Raw genomic sequence first — 26733 nt, 5'->3', positions numbered from 1 at the left:
GGGGGAAAAAAAAGCTATGTGATGGGGTAGGATCTCTGGGTAACACTTGAGGCATTTTATGCCTGTGATGGAAGAAACTGTGTTATATCCAAGTGCAACGTTTGTTAAAATGGATCAGATCTCTGCCTGGACAGTGAGAGGAGGGAAACCTCATTCCCTTTTGTTTCTGAGACTCCATCAACAACTTCAGTTTCCTAAATAGGTCGGAACAAGCGGACCTCACCTTCTCCATCACAAATCAGGGGAGATTTGCAGGAGTTCTTCCCACCTGAAAAAATGTTCAGGTTTGTAAAATTCAAAGAGGAATGATGCAGAATTGCTCCCTTCGGTCTTCCCACTACATACACAGGCTCGAATTGGATCAGGAGTTTCTCCCTATGGTTTTTTTGATTTTTTTACTTATTTTCTTTTTGTCAGAAAAAGCCCAAAAGCCCAGAGGCATTAAAACAATTTCCAGGAAAGAGTCAGTTTTGATGGATAACTCATTATTAAACTTTTGCAAGCCAGGAGCCTAAATTCTTGCTTTTTTGCATTTCCAAATCAATTTTGGCTTTACCTGTCAGCTTACTCCCATCGTGGATGTTTTAGTTAATTTTGAACATAAGAAGATAAACCCCAAACTTGGCATAAAATACTTCAAGGGCTCATGTATTTAAGGCAATATATTTTTTTCTTTTGTTTATTTTTAAATTTTAGGTATTTTCATTCTGATTCAGAGGGGGAGAAATAATCTCCATGGAAGAAATATTCTCATGCCCTGGTCCAGGACCAGCTGCACCTTGATCAGCTGCTGCACCACGCAGAGGCAGACGAGGATGACACTGAACAGACATCCATAGGGACTGATGGAGATCCGGATGACTCCTCTCCCAGTTTGCTTTCTGGGCTTTGCTGGCCTCATCCCGATGTCCGTGGTTTTAACAGCGTGCCAGATGCTCCATCTGGGAAGCTCCTGGTAGCTGCTCCAAGCCTGCTGTGAGGATGTCAGCGATACCACAGGGGATGAAGGGCATCAGGCACGAGGGTCGGTTGAGACGTTTGAAGGCGGTGAATGTTAAAATGAATTTTTGCACCGAGGCACAGGGAAAAGTTTCCCTCTGTGGCTCGGTGGGGAAGGTCTCGTCTCCCTCCGGAGGATCATGGCAAATCTAGCACTGGATCAAGCGAGCTTATCTCCTGTGCTCCCTGTCCCCACCTTGCAGAAGCAGGGCATAAATCCACGTGTTTTGACCTTCCTGTGGCAGATGCTGTGGTATCCATCGAGACCTACGGTAAGGCTGTATCTGCCCGGATCCGAGCTGATGTCACCCTTTCCAGCCCCATGGTACCCAGGCAGAGGACAGATGCCCATCTTACCAGGGATGGCACAAGAGTGACTACGACCCTCTGTTCTCTGCCTGAAACACCCACTGACATGAGTTGCAGTTTCACGGACATCTTTTATTACTTAAAGAACAGCTGAAGTCCAGATCTGGTCTCACTGCCAATTACCACCCTTGTTCACTTCATCAGCTCAGTCTAGACTGGCACCAGGGAACAACATCAGAAGGGGCGTTAATTAAATTTGCAGTTGCTCTGCTCTGGCACAGCAACTCCATAGCCTACAAATGTGCTGAGGTTAGCAGGAGGCAGGAAAAAAAAAAAAAAAAGATGAATATAGCTTTATGAGGAAGGGGGAGGAGAAAAATTAGAGCTTTGTTTTGGTGTCCCTGGTTTGGGTGACAGGCTACAAGAAATGAAAGCTGGGACTTTCAAAGGATGTTTTTGGAGACAGTAAATGCACTTTGGTGGTTTTAATTTAATCAGGCTCCTTTGAAAGCAGCAGCCAAAAATCCACTTCCTATGAATACATTTGGTTTTGAAAAAGTGGAGAATTCTGCCGGTCACTGGGGCTGATTTGACAAAGTCAGGGAAACGAAAGCAGGAGAGAAAACCCCAAGACTGAAGTGTTTGGCACAACAGAAATTTTTAAGGAAGATGCTCCATTTTCCTTGGAAGCTGGTGCAGTCGATGAACTGCCCTCTCCAGAGGTCTGCTCTTGCTACAACTTTATGAGGGATAAAACATCATTTCCCACCAAACTTGGCTATTCTTACATCTCTATTTGCAGGAGTTAGAGGCTTTTTCAAGAGGCTTTAGTGGAGTTGAAAACACTCTTTCCCCCTGTGTTTGAAGAGGTAATTTGACCCCTGGCTTCTGCCCTGGTGTGAAGCAAGGTGTGAGCGAGACAGGCCATAGGCTATGGGTCTACAGTTCATGCTTAAATCAAATATGGACCTGCTGATCATCTGCAGTGAATTAGCACAGCTCTGCCCGGTGTGTTAGTGGCAGACCTGGCTGACACACTTGGGATTCAAACCTAGCACCTGCCACAGAGCCAGGCTGGATTTTTTGGTCCTAGGCATTATTGGAGATTAGGTCTGGATATCGTCCCTCCCTAATGCTCAGGGTAACAGCAGTGGGTTCAAAGGATTTGTTTGGTTTGGCAAAAAATAACGTGATTTGAGTTGGCAGAAACATTGCTTCTCAACAAGGAAAACCACCCCAGGTTGAATGATGGCTCATTCCAATGAAACGAGGCTGAAACTGTTCACTGAAATTATTTTGAAGCTGGTGAATTTTGGTTACTTGCAAACCCTGTGTTTTTGGCAAGTTTATCTACTCCCTCTCAGCTCCAGAGAATATAAAGAGAATATAAAGCCCCTGCTTATCACCTGCTTTGCCTCCAGCATTTTTCACTTGTTACATTTCCACTTGCTAACCAGTTTCTGAAGCTGCAGGGCTTGAGGGTAGAATTTGGTGATCAGAGTTTTTTTCTAGACACAGCTTGCATTAATCAAGTTTTTGTCAAAGAACCATATAATTCATGGTGTATGAACACACCAGGAGTTCATACAAAGTTTTTATTATTCTCTATTGTCAAAGTTAGACCAAAATGCTCTCCAAAAAGAAAACCCTGCAATTTGTAAATAGAGGAGTTTACACTTCACTGAAGATCAAAGAGGAAACAATCTAGATCAAAAATAATCCTGTGAATTTGGCTTTCATTTTTCTCCCCAGCCAGCAGCATTTGGCCCATATTTTGTCCTCTGTCTTTGAACAAGTGCTATTAAAAAGTAAACGAAAAATGCTTGCATTATAGGAAGTGCTTAAACAGGAAATTCACCTTCATATCATTTCCCAGCTGTTATAAAATTAGCTTTAGCAGAGAAGGGAGAAGTGGAGCGGTGAAGTGCACAATTATTTCTCTTTGTCATAAACACCTTTAGGATGCTGACCCAAGAAGAGCAACTAGCTACGAGCTGAGGTCAGGAGGATGGCTGATTTGTAACTTCGATACTAGCTACTAAAATTGAGAAGGAAGGGGGAATAAAAGCAAAAGAGGTCACAGTTCTGTAACACTGACAGTAACACACAGGTGATGGGTGCTGTCAACATTATAAACTATATACAAGACAAAGCAGGACTCTTTCTTTTCCCAAAGAATGCAACAACAACAGAAAAAGGTGTATATAACACAGTTGGCACATTATTGTGGGGATGAGTAAAGGGGGCTTCTCCTGAACGTTGCAGGCTTAACTCATAGCAGTCCAGAGGACAGTTCATCTTTCTAAACATACATCCTCTCCCCCTTCCTCCTTAAATATTTAGTGAAGACCAGGCCAGTAGCAATGTCTGATGCAACTGTGGTGCTAATAAGATGTTAATAAATGCAAAGTTTTCCCTGAAAGGGAGCACCTTACTCCAGGAAGAGATGAGGGTGGGTGGGGGTTCAAGGAGTGACATGCCTAGTGCCAACCTCTGGTGCATCTTCTGGCAGGCAATGGTAGCTCATCTGGCAGTCAGTTGGGTAGGGTGTCAAGCCCGAGGGATGCCGCGTGCTGCTTTGCCCGGAGCCTTAGGTTCTCAATACTCGTTGTTTTACTGTTCAGGCTTGGAAGGGAGCTGGAGGCCTGCAGGATGGGTGAGGACCAGACCTGCTGAGCGTGGGAGAGCGACTGGTAGTACGACTGACAGTGCAGGGAGCTCAGTGGTGCCATGTTGACGTTCATGCCCAAGTAGGGCATGGCAGATGGTGTCCCCATTTCGAAGGAGGAGTAATGGACCAAGTTGTTGGTGGCTGCCATGTGCTGGCGGAATTGCTCCTGGAGGCGGAAGAGGCTCAGGGGCGAGGAGGAGTAGGAGTGAGTCTGAGCCAGACCACTGCTGGATGAAGGCGTCACAGTCGCGCTGATAGGGGACTCTGTAACAGGAGACAGAGAGGATGGGGGTTATTTCTACAGGTTGGATGCAGGTGCTGATCCGCACCCCAGTAGGGTTTGGACTGCAGCATGGGCTTCTCTCTTGCATCAGGAGGGCAAACGAGAGGGGTTGTGTTAGCTCAGGAGAGCTAAACATGTCAGTTCCATACTTAGCATCTTACAGCATGGAAATGGGGCTGACCTCTTTGCTATGGCTTTCCTGCTGCTGCTGGGCACTGTTCTCCTCAAGCTCTAACCTGAGCAGAAGGTCTTTGCTCTTTCTGTGCTCCTGCTACAATAGACATCATGCCCTCTGTGGGTCCCATTTAGTGCTGGGGACAAGAAGACAAGTCTGTGCAACCTACCTGCAAGCACCCACGTCATAGGGAATAAGAGATTATACCCAACCACCAGTATCCCCCTTGGAAATGCCAGGTCCTGACACCAACCCCCATCAAGATGCTGCCCCTCACCTGCTTTTGGGCTCGCTCTCTTGCAGTTCAAAGCCTTGCTGTCCACACCAGGGCTCTTGTCCACTTTAGCCTCGTCCAAGGTGCTCTTAAACTCCTCCTCTCTGTCAGTCTGATCCTCGGGCGCTGACTCACTGGCCGACTGCTCTGACAGGGTTAGGTTGAGGTCTGCGCCTACCTCACTTGGGAGGCTCTGGACCTTCTCGGTGTCTGGGGTGGTGACCTGGGTCTCCAGCATGGGCGGCTCCGTCTTTCCCTCACTGTGGCTCCCTTCACAGTCCTTCTGCTTCTGCAGCTGCTCCTTCTGCAGGCTACGCTGCTTCTTCCGGAATTTGGCTCTCCGGTTCTTGAACCAAACCTTCAATGCCACAAACAGCAGGGGGGAAAACTGGTGAGAATCCTGCTTAGTGCCAAACTTGGCAACATTCAGCCTGGGAGCTTCAGGAGAACCCCAAGTAATGAAGTACTGCAAACCCACTGTGCCCAAATGTCATTCCACTTTGTTGGATCTTAGAGCTCTACCTGTTTTCAGTGCTTCTACAAATAGCACAACAAATATATTTTTAAAAATGCCCAGCCTTTATGTTGATTCTTTAAGCCACTCCACTGGTGTTGTTTTTTTTCTAAATTGGTCAGGCAGTTGCATCCAACCAGCTCCATCCAACCAGCTCCATCCAACCAATCCTATAGCTGATTCTGATGACATTACATTGGCTTACAGTACAGTGCTCTGTTTGTTAGTTTCTAAAACCATTCAGTCATAAGTGTACCAAAACTATGCTGGCAACATTCGAAATAATAAGCTGTTATCTGGGAACTGAATTTAGGGAAGGAGGAGAGAATTCATATTTTTTAACCTAAATCAGTAGACATGGATTGGAAGAAATATATTTGCAAATCTTGTTAGTGTTGCTTGGTTAGTTAGATGAGGAAACAAAAATTTTGAAGATCAAAATGTCTTGATATTTATATGAGAACTATTTTTTTCTACTGCTTATCCGCTTCACACTGGAGAACTTGCTATTTAGCTTTTAAAGCCCAGCAATGCAAGAACCTTCCCACCAGCAGGTTATGAAGCACGTTGCGCTAGTTGAAACTAAAAAAAAAAACAAAAAACAAAACCAAACCTTGGCCTGAGATGTTACAAATATTGACACTAGTGGAAAAGAGCAGCTGGAATTACTTGGGTTTCTGCTCTTCTGAGAAAGCCAGAAAAGCCTTGCAAATAAATAAATAAGTAGACTTCTGTTGATGTTTCTAAAATTTCCCCCAAAGAAATGTGAAAGAACAAATGAAAACCAGTGTACACTTCAGACAATCCTAAATTTAAAAAATGTGTGTGTGGATTAAGAATTTCTTTAGCAGATGTTTGACTTTGGATGATTTTATCCACCACCACCCCCGCCCCCACCTTTGACAACTTTACTGCCCCAAAATCTTTGGTTACACTGGAAGAATCTTGAAAGGTCCAGGGAACTGTCAACCCTCTGGGAACCCCACTATATTCTTTTAAACATCCCCACTCACAAACCCACAAAATATCAGTACCTGGACTCTGGCTTCAGGTAGGTTTGTGCACATAGCCAGCCGCTCTCTCATCACCACATCTGGGTAGTGAGTCTTCTGGAAGGTCTTCTCCAGCGCCTCCAGCTGTTGGGCGGTGAAGGCCGTGCGACTTCGCCTTTGTTTGCGGTGCTGGGATCCATAACGTGCCTCCAAAATGATGTCTTGAAATGTACAGCCGTTGGAAGACAAGAAAAGTGGCCAATTTAATTATTGGAATTTGTATGCTGACAGTTGAATAAAGCACTTGCTAACACCAGACGAACCTACAAAATGTTTTTTTCATGGCTTTAGATCTAATAAAACATATACATGCATTTTGCTGGTTAATTGAGGTGTCTGAGGAGATAAAACCTCTGACTAGAAAGCCTGTTCTGGAGAGGGAACCTCTTTCTATGACAGCTGTGGAAACTGTTGAGACTCCAGTGCTAAATTTGGTTGAAATAAGCCCATCTGCTCCAACATCAGTGGGGCAGGACACGCTTATGCCACCCCACCGTGGCATAAGCCTCTCTCATTAAGAAACACAATTAAAAACAAGGTGGGGAGTTTCACTGTCGTAATCAGGAGAGGAGCCCAACATTATGTGTCATGTTCTCCTTGAAGCCAAAGGCAGAGCTTCAGTAGGCTTCAACACTGCCATGATGCGCTGCACTGATCAGTGGGAAGAGTCCATGCAGCTCGAACGCAGCTGCCTCTAGCTCATTTTGTTGGCTGCAGCTGCATTAGAAGACATGCATCTTGCCAGAAACCAGGCTGAGCTGGCTCTTCTTTAGTGTCTCGCATGTAGCTCACTGTAGTCTTCAAGGCATGATATTGGAGAGCTGTTCTGGGCTCCAGTTCAGGAAAGCACTTAAGCTCGTGTGCTTATGTGTGTTTAGCTTGAAAGCACATGCTTTACTGAGCACGGACACTCTCCAGCATCTGGGGTGGAAACGCCAGCCAGGAACCAAGCCCAGCCCCACTGATTGCAAGCCCATAGCTCATGTGCTGAGTTCTTCTCAGTAGACGAGCTACTCAGAAGATCTGACTTTGCAAACTGTGCTTGCAAATTTGACGGCAGAGAAGAAATTCAGACTGGGGAAAATCTGAGGCCAACAGTAAAGGGCTTATTATTTTACCAGAGGCGTTATTATTGCACAACAGCTAGTGGGAGTAGAAAAATCTTAAATCAATGAAAATAAGTTACTTTAAAATTAAAAAAAATCCCTTTATTATGCAAGTTGGGACATGCTGTGCTACAGCATTGGAATGAAATAGTCTGGCTCTCAAAGAGGAAATGCAGAAAGAGGCGTGTCTGGTATCATTTTTAATTCAGTTAAGAATGTGACTTCCAGTAGAAGGGAGGAATGAACACACTAGAAAACAACCTAACAGGGAGAAAAGTCGGCATTATCAGTGCGCGGAGCCAGATGAAGGCTCTTGCTGCTGTTTATTTGTGCTTTTGTCACGAGCGTCGTGGCGTGAATGTAAACAATAAAACAAAACCTGCTGTCAAGCCAGCCCCAGAATCACACAGCCAGGTTCCAAATATGTTGGCTAACGAGCATAGCAAATTAGCTTTGCACTACTCAAGCATTCCTCTTCCAAACTTCCAGCTGTTTCATTCTAGGTCAGCATTTGCAGCGCCTTTCTGGGCGATTGCCAAAGCCATGTGGTTTTGGGAACCTGGAAAAGACGTGATCAGGCTAAAGGTCTTCGGCCAAATACAATATAGTGTTGGTTGCATACAAGAGACTTTTGCGTTCGAGGTATTGGAGCTCCTCGGGGAGTTAAAACGTTGGTAATAGCTGCCACTTTGGAGGCAAAGAGACTGTCCTCGATGCATTCAGACACAGCTCACGGTGCAGCCAGGCGAGGAGAAGGGATGTTCCAGCACCAGAAATTGAAGCTACCCCGAAACGTTTTACAAAGCTAACATTTGTGTTTCAAGTACAAGAAATCAGGAGCAAGGACACTGGTTAAACACCCTACCTGCAGGCTGGAATATTCCTGAATTTCTAGAGTAGAGGTTACACCTACCAGCTCCCCAGAGGCAGCAGCTCATGCATTAAGTTTGGCCACTCCAACAAGAGCCAACCAGCAATTATTTTAATGTTTTAATTATGTTTTCAGGCTTTGTGCAAGAAGGAGAATATAAATTGCAGGTGAGGCTTTGCAGTTACAATCAGAAACCTCTGTTTTCTGACTTAAGGTCATTTGCTTTTGTGCTGCTTTATTCTGATTGTCCCTGGAAGGCAAATGAGATCTATAACCTGCACTGAAAGATATTCAGAAGTAACAGAATGTGAAGCAACTGCAAAGGAACCAGCTTTTAGGTATATAATGCCTACCCTGCCAATGATAAGCAGACAAGGGGACCATGGGATTTAATTTGTAAAGTCTTCCAGGTGGGTTATTAATTTTAAAGATAAGAGGTCAGAAAACCAATTGAATCTCCCGGTCAAGAATATGAGAATAGCTTTTTTATTCTTTTTTTTTTTTTTAATCTCCCTCTGCTTTTACCCTAGTTATGGTCAAAGACATTAAGTCCTCCATGCTCTACTGTAAAAGATACAGGTGATCACAAAAATCATTCAAGAGATCCTTGTATCTAGGAAAGGGGCACCTTGAGACACAAGGTCTGCAAGGCACGTTGCAGAGTTTAGGACCATCTGCCCCCGTCTGACGACCTACATGCTGAAAAGGTGAGAGAAAGAGGGGACGGATGACCAGGACAAGCGAAGTGCCCACCTGTCATCACTCTGCAGCCCAGCAGTAGAGCCAGGGTTAGAGTCCAGGTCTCCTTGATCCCACTTTGGTTCTTTTTCAATGAGGACAGCGACTCCCAGCTCTGCCCTATGGCCCCCAAGAGATCCCACAGGCCACAGTGAGTGGTCTGAGGAACCATGTTAAGGAGGTCACTGCTAGCAGCTGGATAAGGGAACATTGCTGGCATGAAGATTTCAGCGTCAGCTGCGGTTCACTGATGCAAAGAGTCCGAGACCTTTACTACCATGCCTTTGTGGACCACCCACCTAGGAGGACTGTCCTGAAACTTCTGCATCCTTATTTTGGCTTAAGCCCATGTCTCTTACGTTTAGCCCACTAAAGTTGTCTGAGTAGATAATTTTTTCCACCTACTCTAGGCTGGAAGGAGTCACTCCACATTTTTTTTCCTTTAATACCAGACAACTAGAAAGCTATCTTAAAGCAGTCAGGGAAGATCGTTCCATTCTGGGAAGGTCTCTAGAATCACATCTCCAGTAACTTTTTGCTTTAGCTTCACTACACTGGTTGTCAGGGCTGCTCTACCACACTGCATCCAAGCCCTGACCAAAACGGTGATGTTGCAGCTGTTGACCATTTGCATTGCAGTAGCCTTTGATGATCTCAGCCAGATCTGGGTGTTTTGTGGTAGGCTGAAAGGTAGAGCAGATGTATTTGCCCTACCATACCAAATATTCTCAGGTCTCCATCAATTATTTTTGAACAATTCCCCCTACCAAATCATAAAATACTATCTGGACTTTGCAATTCCTTCTAATGACAGTATTGATGTAGTGGTGTTACACTCATGGCTGAACACAGAAAAACAGATCAGACGCTCTGCCCACTGTCCCACCATCAACAATGCTGTGTAAATAACACTCTCTAGGTAAAGTCATATGTGACTTTCTTTGAGCCTAAAAAAGCTCTTTTATGGAGGGCAAAATACAACAACAACAGAGAGGGAGCCAGCAGGACCTGCAAGAAAGCGTCACCCAAGCCAAGGTCTAGGAGACCCAGGAAGAAATAGGTCAAGGTGAGACCCAAAGAAGATCCAAATGAAGATCATTTTCCAGAGTGAAAGAGTGTTCAGTAGGACAAGAAATGGAAAATAGTGGCAAGAAGAGGTAACATGGAGGAACAAGCTATGGCCTGGGATGGCAGGAGATGGCTGTTAGGGGATGCAAGTCCTGGGCCCCTCGGTGGGGGCATCCAATTCACTGTGTGCTCATATTCATTGTGTTGTTATTTACTGACAAGAAAGTAAAATTTTCTGCTATTTTTTATTCACTTGTTAAAACATATTTCAGTGCCTTTTTAATTCTCTCTTTTCAGTCCCATATAGTGGGGCTGCGTCCCTTCTCACCCCTGGGCTCTCCAGCCATCGGAGGCCAGTCTGCAGCAAGGTGCAGCGGTCCGCTGGCAGCGAACACTGGAGGGCATGTGCCACCTGCAGAGCTTGACCACATGGCCGGTATTCAGGAGCACACCATGCCAGTTGGCTATGTCACACTCCAACTCCCGAAGAAGAGTTTCACTCAGTGCAAGCAACAAGTTTTTTTTTTTTCCCAGGGAACAGCAAAAGCCATGAGTTGTTCTTACCAGCCAGTCTCTCTGCCAAGGTGAGAGCATGCACCGAGGGCCTGTAGTCGGGGGTGTGCTGGGCTTGCTGAGCTGCCTGCTGGTGGAGGTTGTACATGGCGCTCAGTGAATTCATGGCATGGAGGGAGTAGCCGTTCACTCCATAGTGCTGCATGGCGACATAAATCTGAAAAACAGCAGCCGGAGGAGAGAGGTGCTTAGGAACACACTATTCCAGCATCCTGGTGTCTCAGCAGAGCTTTGGAAATGCTGAGCTCAAACTTAAGCTGCCACATGCAAGGCTCACTTCCAACCTCCCAACTCCAACAGGTTCTGGGACAGGAGTCAAAATACCTCCTGTAGACCTAAAACACTAGTGACACCAGTCTGGCTTCCAAGCTTAAAGATCAGCATCTGACTATATCCCACTCATGATATGCTGAACACAAGACGGGAAAGGATTTTTTTTACATACCATAATAAAATATATCATATTATTGTTACTTCTAATGAACCAACCTAGCTCTGTCCCAGAACTAGCTGGGATTTTGTCCCTGTCATTGCCTACAGTGGGCTGTTCCATAATCCCATTGTTATAATGTCAAATAATCTTTTTTATCTGAACCCACTTACGTGTAATTTATTTCCATTCATTTTTCTTAAGGTTCTTCTTAACAAAACACAAATGACACAGAAAAAAGGAAAAAAAAACCACATGTGGTGTAAAAGAAAATAAATCTGTAGTGTAATAGGACCAAAAATGTTATGGCTAAAGAGGGAATTAAGGTTTGCAATAAATACTGACATTTCATAGCTCAATAACAAGGAAATTATTTCAAAAAACTAATGGCTTTTTTTCTACTGTGGGCTCTGCATGAAACTTCAAGCTGGTTTTCCTTACAGACCATCTGTAAAACTGAGCTAATATTGATCTCAAAAGCTGAGTGATGCTTCATTCATCCACATTATAAATGACTGAGGGCCTCCAGGATGCCGTTTCTGTAGTTTGTAAGACATCGGAAAGGAAGTTGTGAAATATTTGCCATAAAAGAAAATGTTAAAAACACCATTTACATAAGCAAGTCATCGTCTGGAAAGTCAGAGAAGTCAGACCGTTCAGAGAAAGAGGTCCAGCTGGACTAACTTAAGGAAAGCAGACAGTTTATCTAGGAAACCTCTTAGAAAACAGTTTTGATCACTGGAGGGACGTGGTTCAACTCCCATGATTTTAGGAGAAACCTGATGCATTGAACAGCAAAAATTTGGGTGAAAAATTATCTGTTGTTTTTTCTGTACTGAGGAAAGACCTTAATTTTTGCCTGTGGAAGATTTATACCACGGAGGACAGACTCTCAGTGAAGAGGGAGGAAAGGAAATGAGTTGGTCCCACTACCCCCCCCCGCTCTGAATTCCCATTCTCTCCCAAACCACCTTGATGTAGGAAGCACAAACATGGAGTGACCTTGTTTAACATCCAGAAACCAAGCTGTAGTTTATGGGAAAAGCAGCTGAATTCTGTGTTGTAGGGTCTAGCAATGACCTGGGGCATCTTCTGGCTTCATCCTCGCAAGCATCTCTCCGTCACGGTGCCCAGGAACAGAGGAGGGAAGCCACGCAGCTGGAGATTGGTCAAACACCCTGCCAGCTCAGGGATGGTCCTCATTGCTCTGGGATGGTTTTTTTTGACTGAGGGATTTTGTGTCATGAGTGTGTGTGCTGCCTTTATGATTGTCTTCTCAAAGAGGCTGCAGTAATTATAAACCAGTAATTGGGGAATCTAGCACTCAGCCTCATTTCTGTTTCCCTGAGTCCCTTCTGCTCTGCCACCACATCATTTCAGTGCCAAGAGTGCTGGTGGAGGGCAACAGATCCAGGTGTGGTTACACCACGAAGATCTGATACACACCCTGATGCCACCTTCATCTGCTTTGTGTCTCCCTGTTCGCCCACTCTGGATTCACTCCCCAATTATTCTGTAGTTTTAGACTCAAAAAAAATCTCGGTGGCTATCCAGCACCAACATAGAATCATAGAATCATAGAATATCTCAAGCTGGAAGGGACCCACATCCCACCTCGCTCTGCGAAATGCCAGCCACATCCTTATGGCCCATGGAGAATGTTACTAGTCATGTCCTTTCCTACTGCATCCTATATAAAAGTAGAAGAACCTCCCCCACACCTCCTACTTCAAAGTACAGACAGGCAGATTTTATGTGAATAGCTGTTTTATTGAAAAATGCGTTTAAGGGTGCCTGAGATATATTTTGTAGCTAGTTCTGGAAAGCAGGGGAAAATCAGATCTGCTTTGTTTTATGGTATCCAGGCAATTAATTTTTAATTCATTTTCAAAATGTTTCATTTCCAAATTTACCCAAGCTTAATTTTTAGAAAAGCAAAGACATCCCCAAAATAAAATAATAACCTTCATCTATACCCTATCAAGGTTTTATTCACTCTAACAGGAGAGAAAGCCAATGCTATTCTAAGCTGAACCACTGTGAAAATTGATATTTTTGGTTCAGATGCTGACCTAAACACAAGAATGCCATAGCTCTGCTCTAATCGAGCTTAAGGAAGACCTAAGCAATGCCAACATTGTTTGCTGGTTCTCTGATTAAAGTGACGGACTTCACATGCCAACAGATTTTTGGCGTTTGTATTTTCCCCATGGTGGGTACACAGCAAAATTACAGTGGGGATGTTGCTTTGCTGGACTGCACAGCTTTGCTGCTGGTGGCACATGCTAAGGGACAGGAGCGTGTCCCAGTGACACGTGCCGCTGACGGTCCTCCCTTTACCTGGGGAGGACCTGCAGGTCCCCGACCCTACCCTGTATGGTTGTGGCAGCATCTGCGGTGCAGTCTCACCCCATCCTCAGCGTGGTTCGTTTCCAAAGAGCATCATCCCACCCCAGCCTGAGGCAGAGCAGTGCTCAGCGTGCACCAAGCCGGCTCAGCAGGCGGCAGTGCTCAGGTGGTCCCCATTGGCAGCGAGATCACCGGAGCCAGCTGGAGATACGTTTGCTGCGTTGCTTTCACAGTCCAAGAGCAGGACTGGTGTTTCTGGCCAAGACAGGCAGGGAAACAGAGGTTTGCATCTTCATTTTGCCTCCTCCCTTCCCGCCCACTAACTTGTGAACTGGCTGGCCGGTTTCACCAGCTTTGGCCAGCAGGGTGGACGTCTCAAAGCTTATTAAGTTCCTGCGTGTTTCGTGAAAACCATTTGAGGACACAGAACCTATTAACTGCCCTGGGCTGCTGCCAGACCTCCATCCTTAATAGACGCTGGAGAATCCTCACCGGGGCTCAGTCTTGCCAGGAGATACGTGGGAGGCCAAGTGTCTTTGACTCCCAACTCACAGAAAAGCCTGTTTCTTTTCTAATCCCCCTTGCATGCCGTTGGTTGTGTACCAAGCTGGCACATTATGGGAAAAATGAAGAGGGAGAGGAGGGGAATTTTCCCATACTATACAGTCTTCCGAGGACACTGCCAATGATGTTGTGTCTGGAGCCCAGTGTTTCCACTGAAACACTTGCTCCAGGAAGATTTCAGTTTATTTGATTGTTAAAAGATGCTTTTGTGTGTACATGCGTCTGAACAAACTCTTCTGGGTGGCCTAGAAGAAAGTGCATCAAATAAAAAATAAAGAAAATAAAAAGGAGAGGACTTAATAACGATGGACTCTGGACCGGAGTCAATACCCATCACAGCTTTAGTGATAACTGCCTGGTGCGCTGCAGTGCAGATGACAGGCAGAACCTCCTACTCACTTGTGCAGCAAATGTATCATCCCAGATTCAGTATAAAAAATGAGGGAAAAGGAGATACCTTGCATTTACTGAGTGAGACTGTTCAGCCTAATAAGCAAAGTGAACTGAGACCGCAAACAGCTCCTGTTTAACTGTCAGCTCCAAGCACACTCCAACCCCAATAAATTAAATATTTAAAAGACATCATGCAGCAATTTTTTTTAATGGAGAAAGCCATTTATCAAGCCACCACTGTGTTTCACAAGCTGTCGAATAGTGCTTACACTGGTTAAAATAATCTTTATATTTCATTAAGCAACCAAATAAGCTGATCCCTCCCCACTGGCTGTATAGATGGTTTTAATTTTCAAAATCTGCAAATGCATCTTTTATGTCTCTGGGTGGCTGGAGGGCCTTAGGAACAGCCGCAGCCAGGAGGAGGATGAGAGCAAAGTTTGAGCTCCTGCTTTGTGGAAGGATATGGGCTTGAGCGGATGTCAATACAGGTAACATAGGATCTGTCCTGAAAGAAAGGGGATGCCTCACCCTGATTTTGTGCATCAGATAGTTGAAGAGTTGGGAGTGGTGGAGAAAGGAGGTGGGAGCTGAGGAAAGGTGCAGGAAAACAATAGGTGAGAGGAAAAATCTCTCTATAGGGTGAGGCTAGCCTAAGTTTGCCCCTGCCGAGAGCCTGCCAGCTGATGCTGCAACATTTGCTCAGCACAGGGGGATGGATGCCTCCGTGCAGTGCCTGGGGCTGGCGATTCCCTTCTGCATGGCCCCTCAGGACCACATCTGTGACTCTCCCATCCCCGGCATCAAAAGACTTGCTCTCTCCCAGCTACCCACGTTTCGCAGCACCAGGCTGTGAGGTCTCCACGCCATGCCCTGTGCTGGACCCTGCCAGGGTTCCCGCTCCTTCCGCCTTCGCAATCCTGGCATTACCACCTCAGTCCCAAAAACTCTCCTGTGGCTTTTACCTCTCACTTAAGTTTTCACCATGGAAGTCTCATGGATGCTATGCCCATTTTTCTTCCCAAGCCTGCAGACCCCTCAGGCTGCGGGGGCTGTGTCCTGCCAGGATCCGGCCTCACAGAGAAGGTGAAGGGTTCCCCTTAGCTTTAACTGCTGCTGGCTATGAGAAACCCAGATTTCTCCATCGTCTGTATTGCTTAGAGGCTGGGGGATGTAGGTCTCTGCCCATCCCAGCCTAATCCAGAGAGCAGACCACTCTTTATTCAGCTGCTGCTGTTCAATCTGATGCAGAACAATTTGCACATTTACCAGCCAGGAATGGGAACCCCGTTATCCTGGAACGGAGCTGCATTGCTCCAGCCTCAACGTGGCTCCCATCCGCCCCTTCCCAACACTGGCCTCGAAAACCTCAGGTTCCTATAAAGTCATCTAGCACAAGAGTGGTACAATTTATTGTACACCACTTAATAGTGTAGCATATAGGGGAAATTTGGCCCGGGGCTTTAATATTATCAGCTCTGCCTTCTAAACTTTTGTAAAAGGCTTTAAGTTTCCCTATTTAACTGTAACTAATTCTGTATCCAGGCACATAACTCTGTCCTGAGACAAGGTGTGAAGAGGAGAGAACCATGCATTTCCTCGCCAGGTGAAAACTTCTGTTCCTAGCAGCCAGTGTTTGTGTATGTGTGGAATTGTGTGAACAGATCTGGGGACAATAAAACATCTTTTAAAAACGAGATATTGAAGTTTTCTGAAAAGTAGCTTGGAACAAAACACCCACATTTTCCCTTCTATCGGGGGAAAAAAAAACCAACAAACAAAAAAACCAAACCCACAAACCCTACCCTTGAACTATATTAACTGCACCCAAGAATTTGAGATCAGGGACATATTCTGCTCGCTCCTCTCCTCATTTCAGCCCCTTACTCTCCCCACCAAAACGTCTTCAGTCTGTACCTGGCTTCACCTGCCAGCCACACACAAGGCCTTTAAGAAAAACACAGAACCGACAAAACTCATTAGGGGAGAAAAGTATCGATCCCTGCAGCCTGGAAACTCAAATGTTACTTGTGCTGGCCACAGAGCTCCTGTCAACACTGGAGAACTTGTCCCCGTGCCGAGTTGTCCTGAATAAGCACATCCACGGCAGCTCCCTGTGCCAACACTGCTTTGGAGGAAAGAATTTTAAACCAAGACAGTGGTTTTGCTCAAGTCCATTATTCTGGAGTAACACCCCCCCAAATCTAAACTGAGTCAAGATGGAGGAATTTTCTTCAATAGCTTATTCTGGCCAGTTTTCCCAGGTAGAAGTAAAAAAATGCCTAGGACAAGACATCTGACCTTCTCAAGCAAACACCGTTGAGCGAGGTGAGTTTGAGGCTGGATGTAGGACTCAAAGCTTTGCAGGGGCTTTGGACCATTTTCTCTTTACCCTTCAGTTGGTCCCTCCAAATACTGAGCCATCCCAAACTGAAAAAAGTACTGAGACTAAATTCATTGACCTACACAAGATGCTCAGGTGCCATCATGAAGAATGGGGTAATAAAACCTATGAGTTAAAAAGACTAAATTTTTCCTAGAGAAGTCAAGAAGAGGATACCAGAGCCTGCTTTTGACTGGTGGGCACCATTGGGTATTATGTTATCATTTCATTAAATCTGTCCAGAAATTGGGAGGGTTGTGATGGTGAGGGGGTGTACGAGGCCTTCTTTATGTGGGAAATAAGCTGTACTAAAACAGTTACATCTGGACTTTGGCAACTCATTGGTAGAAGTGAATTTCAACACCATAATTCATTACTGATGAAGAGAGATTTGCCAGAGATGCATCTGAAGTTTGGAAAAGCTCGGCACTGCGCTCGGATGCAAGACACAGCTCGAACATGCGAAAAGCATCAGGAAAAAAAAAAACCTCGCAAAAAAAAAGTCTGATGCTCTTGTCTGGTGTTCGGGGTCCTGTAGGTGACAGAAAAAAATAGGAGCTGCCCTGTCAGGTAAAAAGAACAGTTGCGGTCCTCCAGCCCGAGTGCCTGCTCGGGCAGTACAAATCGCTACTCCTGTTTATGCAAAGCACAGGAACCCGTTGTTCATTACTAACGGGGAATAACAGCAAACGGTTTGTGCTAACAACGTCCCCCTTATTACCGCTGGCAATAAACATCATTGAAAATAAAATCGCAACAAAATATTCCCCCCTCCTGGAGCTGTTCTGCTTTATGATTTTATGCTTTGAGTCCTTATTCAGAAACACTTTAAATCAGCAAGGTAAGCAGAGACAGAGATTCATTATTTATCTGACAGCCTAGGAAAATAGGCTCACTCTATATACAGACATCGGGTTTATATGTATTTGGTACTAAATGAATTACATACCTGGGGGGTTCTGAATAAATGATCCTTGCAAGAGGTTTTCTTCAATTTTTTTTTTATATCCCTAAATCTTTAGGATATATAAAGGTCCAAAATCACGTAAGATAATAACCAGCATGTTATAAATCAGTTTTGTTCCTCACGTGAGATTGCTGAATGTCTAAGGAAATAATCTCACCTTTGTAGTGGATAAAATATAAATAATTTGAAATACTGCAACACATCATATTTTCTCATTCAAACGTCAAAATGCGAGAGCAACATGCACCATAAAAACAGGCTTCCAAAGGACTTTTCTTATAACCGAAATAAATGTGTTGAGAACAGCTCTCAAAAAAATCAAGATTTCCCATTTCTAATCTTCCTGCAATATTTTTACACCTGTGTAAATCCCTGGATTTAAATGCAGTTAAGTTCTTAGTGCAGAGTGAGATCTTAATTAGACCTCGTCTAGTTGAGCAAGTTGCAACCCACTGAAAGCAAAATCTGACCGATTACATCAATTCTTGCAGTTCACGTTCAGCTATTACTACTGACCTTAGTGTAAATGAAAAAGATCTTTTTCTGAAAGCCAGAAGGTTTGCTGGCAGCTGAAATTTGGAAATACTTCCAGTTAGGGACAGTGTCACAGTTTTTGGGTAGACCTTGTCAAGTAATTGCCTCTGTTGGGGCTGTGTTGCTGAAGAGCACAGCAACTGTATTCGTAATGCTCATTTATTTGTAGCAGAAGCATAATAGGATGTGAGAGGGTTCATGAGTTTTATAAAACAAACCTCAGAGCATCCTGCTGAGATGGGGACGTTTTATTGCAGGGCTCTACAAACTCAGACACCAGGTTGCAAGCGGCTGAGATAACAGGCCTAGGCTGACAGAGGTAACTCTCATCAGTTGCTGTGATTTTTATTTAAGGCTTTTGTGAAATCATTTTTTTTCCTCCCCTCAAAGCCCCAGATAACAGAACCGAGTGATTGATTAGACAGTTCCCAGCAAAAGACTTTCCAGTGCCTCTGTTTGCAGAGGCATGCTTCAAAGGGCAGGCTTGCAAGGTCTGAAATGAAATAAAGACACCCTCAAAGTCTCTGCTTTTGAGCCGGGCATAAGTTTTAAGGCTTGGAGCCCAGCAATTTGCAGTGTAGAGCCAGGATTGGGATCACTAAACATCACTGTGGTGCTAAATCTCTTGCTTGCCATAATTTACATATGACAATCAGTGCTTACAGATCAAATCAGTATAAATGCACCTCCCTTCTCCCCTTCGGAGCAGCGCTCAACCCTCAGTAAAAGCTCTTGTAATCTATACTGAAGCAGAAGCATTTTCCGAGGTAAATAAGAAAAGCTCTTAATATGAACATCACTTTGGCTCTAGTTTCAGGATCTCATTCTGCTTCCAGCTCAGCCAACAGCAAAAAAAAAAAAATGCATTTTAGATTTCACATGATTAATATCGCAACAGAAACTGAACTCTTCAGCCCAGGCCGACCCAAGGAGTTTGAGTACCTACAGCCCCGGCTCTGCCAGCGTTGCTGCTGCCCACTCCACGTTCGTGGATGTGAAACACAGCAGCATCCCGCTGCAGCCAGGCTCCTGCTGAACAGACCTGCGCTGCCCGTCTGTTCTCACGTCTCGAGACCTGACGGCATCTCTGCCTCCGGACTGGCCCTGACTTCAGGACTTGGAGTAACCTTAAAACGCTGTGCAATCAAGCTACTGAGTTCACAGGCAGCTTAAAGTGTTTAACTTGGGTGTTTATATGCAAAAAACCCCCAACCCAAAACCAAAAAACCCAGTACTTTCACCTGTTCCACAACAAGTGTGTTTCTGGCTTAGTTGTACTTGCACGCAGTTTGTCTGGCTCAGCCTTTCCTCTCACTTTTGTGAAAATGGCTTTGCTTGAGAAGCATCATTTCGTTTGCCTTAAGGCTGGCAAAAGGAATTTTCCAAACCGGACAATGGGAGAGGTCCAGACTTCCCAAATTCTGCCCTTCTTCAGGGCTGCTGGCAGCACGAGGGGCAGCTCACTGCTTGCTCTCTGCCCCAAAAACAGTTTTGCCTGTGGTGTATTTGACTGCAGGTCACTTGCATGAGCAAACTGACTGTCTTGAAGGCAGCTCCTTGGGGCTGCTGGTGGGGGTTCAGGAATCTCCACTGTCCCTGGAAGATGGAGCAGTGTCCTGGAGGATTTTGCCCATGACATGGTCTCGTTAACAAGACAAGGATCTACAGTTCTGTGTCGAAGTATGTTTTTAAGCCTGCGACATTTAGTGACCGGGACCTCTGTCTGTCCTGAGCACCACAACCACGACACTGATCTTACAGTCTAGCCCTGAGCCCTAACAAGGGAGATCAGTCGCTGCAAGAAGCGCTGGCAGAAGACGGCCCTGACAGATAAGCTTTGTAAAGATTTGCTGAGGCAGTTAAAGACATTCCCAGTTCCTCTCCTGCTGCTCTCAGGTGCTGCCAGCTGGAACGCGTGCTTGCTCCGGGCGTTCCCAGTGCGATGCCTCAGCCGAGATGCTGGGCTCCAGGGGCAGCAACTGGGATGAGGCACGGAGGGAGGGCAATTTCTCCATCCAACATGACTATTCATGAAATAAATGTAAGCTGGGTGTTAAACTGAGAGCAGTTAGATACGTACAAGAGGAGGAGAGAGCAACGCGTCTTTGTGAAATGCAGTGGTTTGTGCCGCATCATTGGAATTTAACCCAGTTGGCACAAAATTACTTTCCTAGGTGCTCTTTCAAGCTGGTTAGCTGAAAAGCTGCAAGGCTGTGAAACCAAGTGCAATTTTCCTTGAAGCTGATTTTGGAGAGATCTAAAGAACAAGCAAATTTTGAAGAAGACAGAAGCTGAGAGCCTGAACCCAGGATGTTTCTGCAAGTACAGCTGGACCCTGGGTCTGGCCCTGCAGATGGTGCTTATAGCACTCAAAACTACAGTCACAAAACACATGGTGGTAATTGCTTCTGCTCAGACTAAGATCAGCTATAAGGCAAAACGACAGACAAGTCCTACCTTAGTCAAAAAGAAAAAAAACCTAAATCCTGGAAGGCAGCTCCAGCAAGCCATGCAATTGTGGTGCACTTTTAATACCTTAAAAGAATAAACTAGAAGTTTTAATTTTTCCTTCTTTACAAGTGATAACACTAATTTTCTTCCTACCACTAAAAAAGCTATTTGAGTTCAATGGCTTTTACAAGGAGGGGCTGAGGTGGGGGGAAGACTTGTGCCACCTTAAAACAGGGCCACGAACCGGAGTTAGCAGCAGAGGCGCCAGGGGCTGGGGAGCACCGCGGGTGCACGTAATGCTTCCTTTCCCGTAAGCATTTGGATCCGTACACCGAATCAAGTGCAGTTGCCAAGGTAAGCAATATATTTTGGCCACCAGCAGGTGATCTGAGCTTTAAAGAGCTGTGTGCTGTAAAAGAGGCAGAGCAGCTAAATGTCCACTGGGTTTTGCGGGGAGATGTGCAGTCCTCCAGCAGAAGCGCTTTTACCCAGCTTGGGCTGACACACACCAAGAGCAGGCAGAGCTGCTGCCTGCTCGCTCCCCCCGGCGCTCAGTACAGTTGGTGTCAAACGGCCGAAGACATGAGGTTTCTGCAGCTCCCTTGGCAGGAGCATTTTCTACCCCCTGAGATTCATCAGCTCGCCTCCCCCAGCCCAACTGTTTCTCTTTTTTGGAGGATCCTAGTGGAGTTCCCAAGCATCACCCCCCACACACCGCCCATACTTCTAGCCCAAGTTCTAGCATCTGGACAGTTTAAAGCAGCATTTCTCAAATCAATGTTTGCTCTGGCCACACAGAGGCTGTAGTTGGTCCTAAAAGAGTTATGCCAGCAGCTACCAGGAAGAAATCACATTTGTATTGTGGTCCACCCACAACTCCTGGCTGTAAACACCTGTTTGCCACCATTTGGAGACCTGCTGGTCCCTGCTGGTCCCTCCCGGTCCCAGCCCTGCTCCCAGCCCTCCCTCAGAGCCTCTCTCCTTCCCAGGAGCTATATCTGTACCAGACGTGCTTTAGAAATCATAAAGGGCCTGATCCAAAACCTGATGAAGTCAAAAGGAAAAAAAATAAAATTCGATTTCAGCAGCTTTTGGACTGGCAGAAAAAGACCCAGGGTTTAGCTAACCCCCGTGCACCGTGAATTAATTCCTGGATATTTAGCTGCATTTCAGAATTCTCCACCCTCTTTGCAACAAGCATATTTTGATGGATGTTGCCCCGAAGTAGGTTAGTTTATCAGTAGCTGCATAGCATTGGAAAATTTGGGCTTTATTGAATTCATGTTCTTCAGCATTTTCCCTACTTCTGTGTTTTTGCCAAATGAAGCGAGGTAGCTATAAACATTTCTGTTCGGACATGAGCAGTGGAAATCAGCACCGAACCTTTTGAAAGGGTTCAGTCCTGACTGACATTCCTCAGTGCCTCAGCAGAAGCATTTCCAACTTGATGAGCTGAATTTTGGGATGCCCCTGAAAAATCACTGAAAGAATAACTGGTGTCTTAGAAAACATGGGCTACTTCTAGCTAAAGGGTTTACCCATAGCTTCACCAGCAAAACCAGTAGGTAGCCACATCAGAAGAGCTTGGTCCTGGACCTTCTCTGCAGCACCTTTGTTTTGGCAGGGCTGGTTGTGATGACAGGCGGGGAGAGAAACTCTGTTCACTCTGGCTTCTTTTCATCGATTCCCCTGTTTCTCAGCAAAGCGTTCTTTTAAAGGATAAAGACACTGGGAACAAAACCCACTGCAGTCACTCCCCCTATGACTATATTGTGCAAAACTTGCCTGGCCAGCCTGCCCTTCGATGTTTCTGTTTCTTTGATGCAGGTAACGACCCCGGCACTAAGGGGAAGCAACATCTGCACTAGCTCTGTGAAACAGACCTGCGTCTTCTAAGACAGCAGTAAGATCACTGCAGGAGCCTGCTGATATGTGTGAGCACGAGGAGAATGTCCCATTGAGACACCAACATCTCTTTAAATTAGCAGGGAAAGCTAGAAAGCCAATCTAAATTGGCTTTCTGTGTACTGATGGTACGATTTCGGACATATTTTTGCATTGAGTACATTAGTGTAATTTAATAGAACCTCTCATCAGCCATGGGGTAACTCAGAGTTGAAGTCACTCTTACCCTTTTAGGAATTTTCTGCCCTTATGCTTCTTAGTTAGAACGGAAAAACTGAACTTAGAAACGTGATCTGAAAGCCAAAGGGTTGTAGGTCCAAGTCTCTCCGGCTGGGGCAAATGGGGAACCGGGATTGGCTTGTATCGACTTACTCATGGGTGAAAAGTGAGCACGGCAAGGAAAAGCTCAACAGTCAAATTGCCAGTTCTGAGATGCGGTTAAGAGAAACATGGAGCAGTGAGAAACTGCAGATTCACCCCGTGCCCCCCACCGCCCTGAGCAGCCCAGGGAACGTGGACCGGGGAAGGTGTAAAACCTCTCCTCCTCAAGGTGCGCCCCATCCTGCTCTCCCTAGGACAGGCAGGGCAGGGGTACAGCCTCGTCTGCGCTGGGGCACCCCTTGGGGCTCAGCCTTTGCCCCCCATCGAGGACACAGCTCATGCCCCATGGGTGGGTGAGGAACCCAGCACCCACTGGGAACGTGGGACAACCCGGCTGCTTCGGGTCAGGTGTCCACGGCTTGGAAATTCAGAGAGCGGAGGGAAAAAGCAGCAGGGATTGCTTGAAAAGCTGGGGAAGGGGGTGCTGGAGGTTACCCCCGCAGCCCACCTCCCTGAACCCCGGCCAGGTTGGGAAGCGGCCGGCGGCTCCCTCCGTCCCCGGGACCTCCCGGCCCCCGCTCCAGCCGGAGGACGGTCCCCACCGAGCCAGCTAAGAGCAGATTTCGCTCCTCATTTGCTTTGTGCTCCGTGCAGAGGTGAGAGAGGAGGGAGAGAGAAAAAAAACCCTCCAGCGCTGCCTTTAGGGAAGCGGGAGGCTACTTCAGACAAAACTGTTATCCATTAACATCCAATTATCACTTGGTCCAAGCCATTAATTATAAATCAGCCTCCTAATTGGGATAATTAGCTCTCTGCTACTTAATGTAGTATGACTGATGCGTTTGGAAAGAAGGTAATCACTCCATTTGTTTAGCGTTAGGCGAACAAATCCAACTCTCATGGTTTAATTTCAGCCTTAGCCCCCCCGACCCCCCATCAGCATTAAAAGCTCTTTGCAGCCCATTAATTGTTTGGGAATCGCGGCGGGGATGGGCACACGCAGCTCCGCGGGGCTTTCGGGAGGGCAGCCCCCGGGCCGGGGATGCGACCGGGCCCGCCGCTTGCCCGCGCCCCCGCCCCCACCCCCCCCCGCCGAGGGGGAATTGCTATGGTTTTGGGGAGGGGGTTAAATGAGAGCGGACGGGTTTGAACCCGAGGGCGACCCACAGGTGCGATCGCTCCGGAGGAAGCGGGGGGCTCCGCGCCCCGCAGCCCCTCGCCACCGCGGCCGGGCCCCGCTTTGGGGAGAGCGGAAAAACTTTCTTTCTTTTTAATTTTTTTTTTCCTCTCCTTTCCCCCACTTCCCCTGGACGTCTCATTAATGCCGGCTGCTCGGCGAGCCGCCGATAGCTGCGGGACATGATTAGATATTTATTACTGTCATTTACATGGAAAACTTGAGCTAACCAAGTGGAACTGGAGGGGGCCGCCGGAGGGGACGGGATGGGGCGGAGAGGGGAGATTTCTTTTTCCCCGGCGCTGGAAGCCGAGCCGGAGCGCGGGACACAGCCGGAGCCCGGCCGGCTGGAGCAGCGGGCGCGGGGGGAATCCCGCAAAGCCCCCCCGCCCGGGGACGGGGGTTTTGGGCCGAGCCCTCCCCGGGTCCCAGGCTTTGGTGCCGCTTCGCTCCGCCGACGTTTCGTTTCGAAAGGGATCGGGCAGCGCTCGGTGCGCGCGTCCCACCGGGAAACGGGGGATGTTGCCCCCTCCCTCCTTTCTGCTGCCGGGCTCGCCGAGGAGACCCTCGGGGACACCGAGGACTCGGCCCAGGATGCCCTGACCCCTGCCCCCCCCCCCCCCCACACACCCAGCCGGCCGAGGTCCCCGCCTAGAAAAAAAGGAAAAGAGCAGCCGGGAACCGGAGGGCTCCGTGCGGGGCGTTTCTTGCCCCTTCTCCCTAAACAAAAGGGAGGTTTGTTTAGAGACCACGGCAGGTCTCGCAGACAAACCCCATCTCCCTCGGAGAAGGAACTTCCCCGAGGGCCTTGCTTTGAGCTAGAGGAGCCCGTCCCCTCCACCAAGGCGGGACCCCCCTCCCGGGGAGGTCACCCTCGCCCTCTCCTTGCCCCCTGCAAGGAGGACGGGTCCCACGGTGCCCCGGGCAGCCGGCACCGAGCGGGGACATGGACTTTTTTCCGCTCAAGTGCTGGCTGCGGCGGAGCCTCCCCCCGCTTCCCTATCTGTTATCCCATGGCCTGAGGGGCGACTCTGGCGGAGATGTATGAGATCTCTTGCGGTAAAAATATGCATGCTGATCCCCATTTGGTTAGCCCTATAATAGAGGTGTAAATAGGTTTCGACTGCGAAGCCCTTAATTTGTCAAGCGAGCCTGACAGCGCAGGTCCGGGATTTATATACCTCTTAGAGTGAGAGCAGGGAGGGGGGGCCGGCAAAGACCGGTCCCCCAGCTCCTTGCAGGCGGGTCCCCGTCCGTTTTGCCGTCTAACCTCTTAAAGAGGTGGTGTGGAGTGTGATTTTTCCCTAGAAAGGTTTCCTAGCGCTGCCGGAGTCTTGCCCTCCCTTGCCATCCCTTCCGCACTCAACTTCCAGCCGTATCAGAAAAAAAAAAAACAAACAAAAAACACAACCCCAGAGCCGCCCCCCAAGCGGGGCCGTCGCCCGGCCTCCCCCTCTCCCGGCCCCGCTCGGGGTGGTTTCTGCCCCCGGCGAGCTCTCACCGGGCTGCGCGGCTTATTAAAACATCATCATGTAAATGGGGGGGAAAGTTGCGCTGTGTCGTCGTCCCCCCCCCCCCCCGCGGAGCCCGGCAGACGGAGGGATGCCCGTCCCTCACTTTCCCCTGAGCCGGGTTGCACCCCGCTCTTCCCCGCCAGCTGCCTAAACCCACACCAGAGCGGGCCCACGGCCCCAGCCCACGCCGCGTTTCGTGCGAGCGAGGCCCTGAACTGGTAGTTGGGGTTTTGCCTTTTTTTTTCTTTCCTTTTTTTTTTTTTTTTGAGAAAGCGTGGTATACTCCAAATAAAGCAAAACCGAGGGACAGGAGCGGATGGGATTTGCGCTGGAGCCCGGGCTGGGCTTCCCCTCCTCCGCGGTGCACGCATCCCTGCCAGCGGCTCCTCCGCCGGGCGCGGAGCCCCCCACGGAGAGATTCCCCCTCCTCGCAAACAAGCCCCAAACTCCCCTTATTTCCCCCCGCATCCCCAACCCACCCGGAGCCGCGCCGCCCGGGGGTGCGTGGGGTTCTTACCTGAGGCGGCGGCGCAGCCTCTCTGCCCGCCGTGGGAGCGGTGACACGCGTGGGAGCGCGGCCCGCGCGGGGAACGGGCGCGGCGCTGCGCCCCGGCCCGCCCTACTCCATCCGCCCGCGCTGCCTGCGCGCTGCCTCCGCGCCCGGCGGAGCTGCCATCTACCGGGAGGCTGCATTGAAGAAGGATTTTTAAAAGGAGCTTCATAGCGACCCGGGAGCGACCCAGCAAGATTTTCAATGGTCCTCCACCCTGTCAATCAAAACGGAGCTGCTGATACACCCCCCCCCCCGACTCCCCCCCCCCCCCCCCAACGCTTCTTACCAGTCATTTACTCCAAGCCGAGGTGTAAACGCCTAATTAAATCCCTGGGAGCGGATGGGATGCCGGTGGAGGGAGGAGGGCTAGACCCAGGGCCGGGGGGGGGGGGTGTGTGTGGGTGTGATGGGGTCCGTAAGGCATAGGGAAGGGAAGCCATGACTTCCCCCCCCGCCCCCTGCTTAGCACCACGCTGGAGCAGACCCTGAAGTTTCCCTCTCCCCCGATGGCCCCTGTGTGGTGGTGCTGGAGGGGGATAATCTCCCAGCGTTAATCACA

At 47.8% G+C, this 26733-nt stretch overlaps 1 protein-coding gene across 1 annotated transcript; it reads right to left on the bottom strand.

The window, feature by feature from the left end:
- Nucleotides 1–3842: 3842 nt before the first annotated feature.
- Nucleotides 3843–26314, bottom strand: DMBX1 (diencephalon/mesencephalon homeobox 1). The gene is given in 6 exon segments (XM_076338233.1): nucleotides 3843–4243; nucleotides 4715–5069; nucleotides 6260–6438; nucleotides 10625–10790; nucleotides 26139–26207; nucleotides 26210–26314. Coding segments are annotated over 6 exon segments (1275 nt in total).
- Between the last annotated feature and the right edge of the window lie 419 nt (nucleotides 26315–26733).

This window comes from Aptenodytes patagonicus, chromosome 5, assembly GCF_965638725.1.
Source record: "Aptenodytes patagonicus chromosome 5, bAptPat1.pri.cur, whole genome shotgun sequence".
NCBI lineage: Eukaryota > Metazoa > Chordata > Aves > Sphenisciformes > Spheniscidae > Aptenodytes > Aptenodytes patagonicus.
This window is presented reverse-complemented; position numbering and strand designations above follow the sequence as displayed.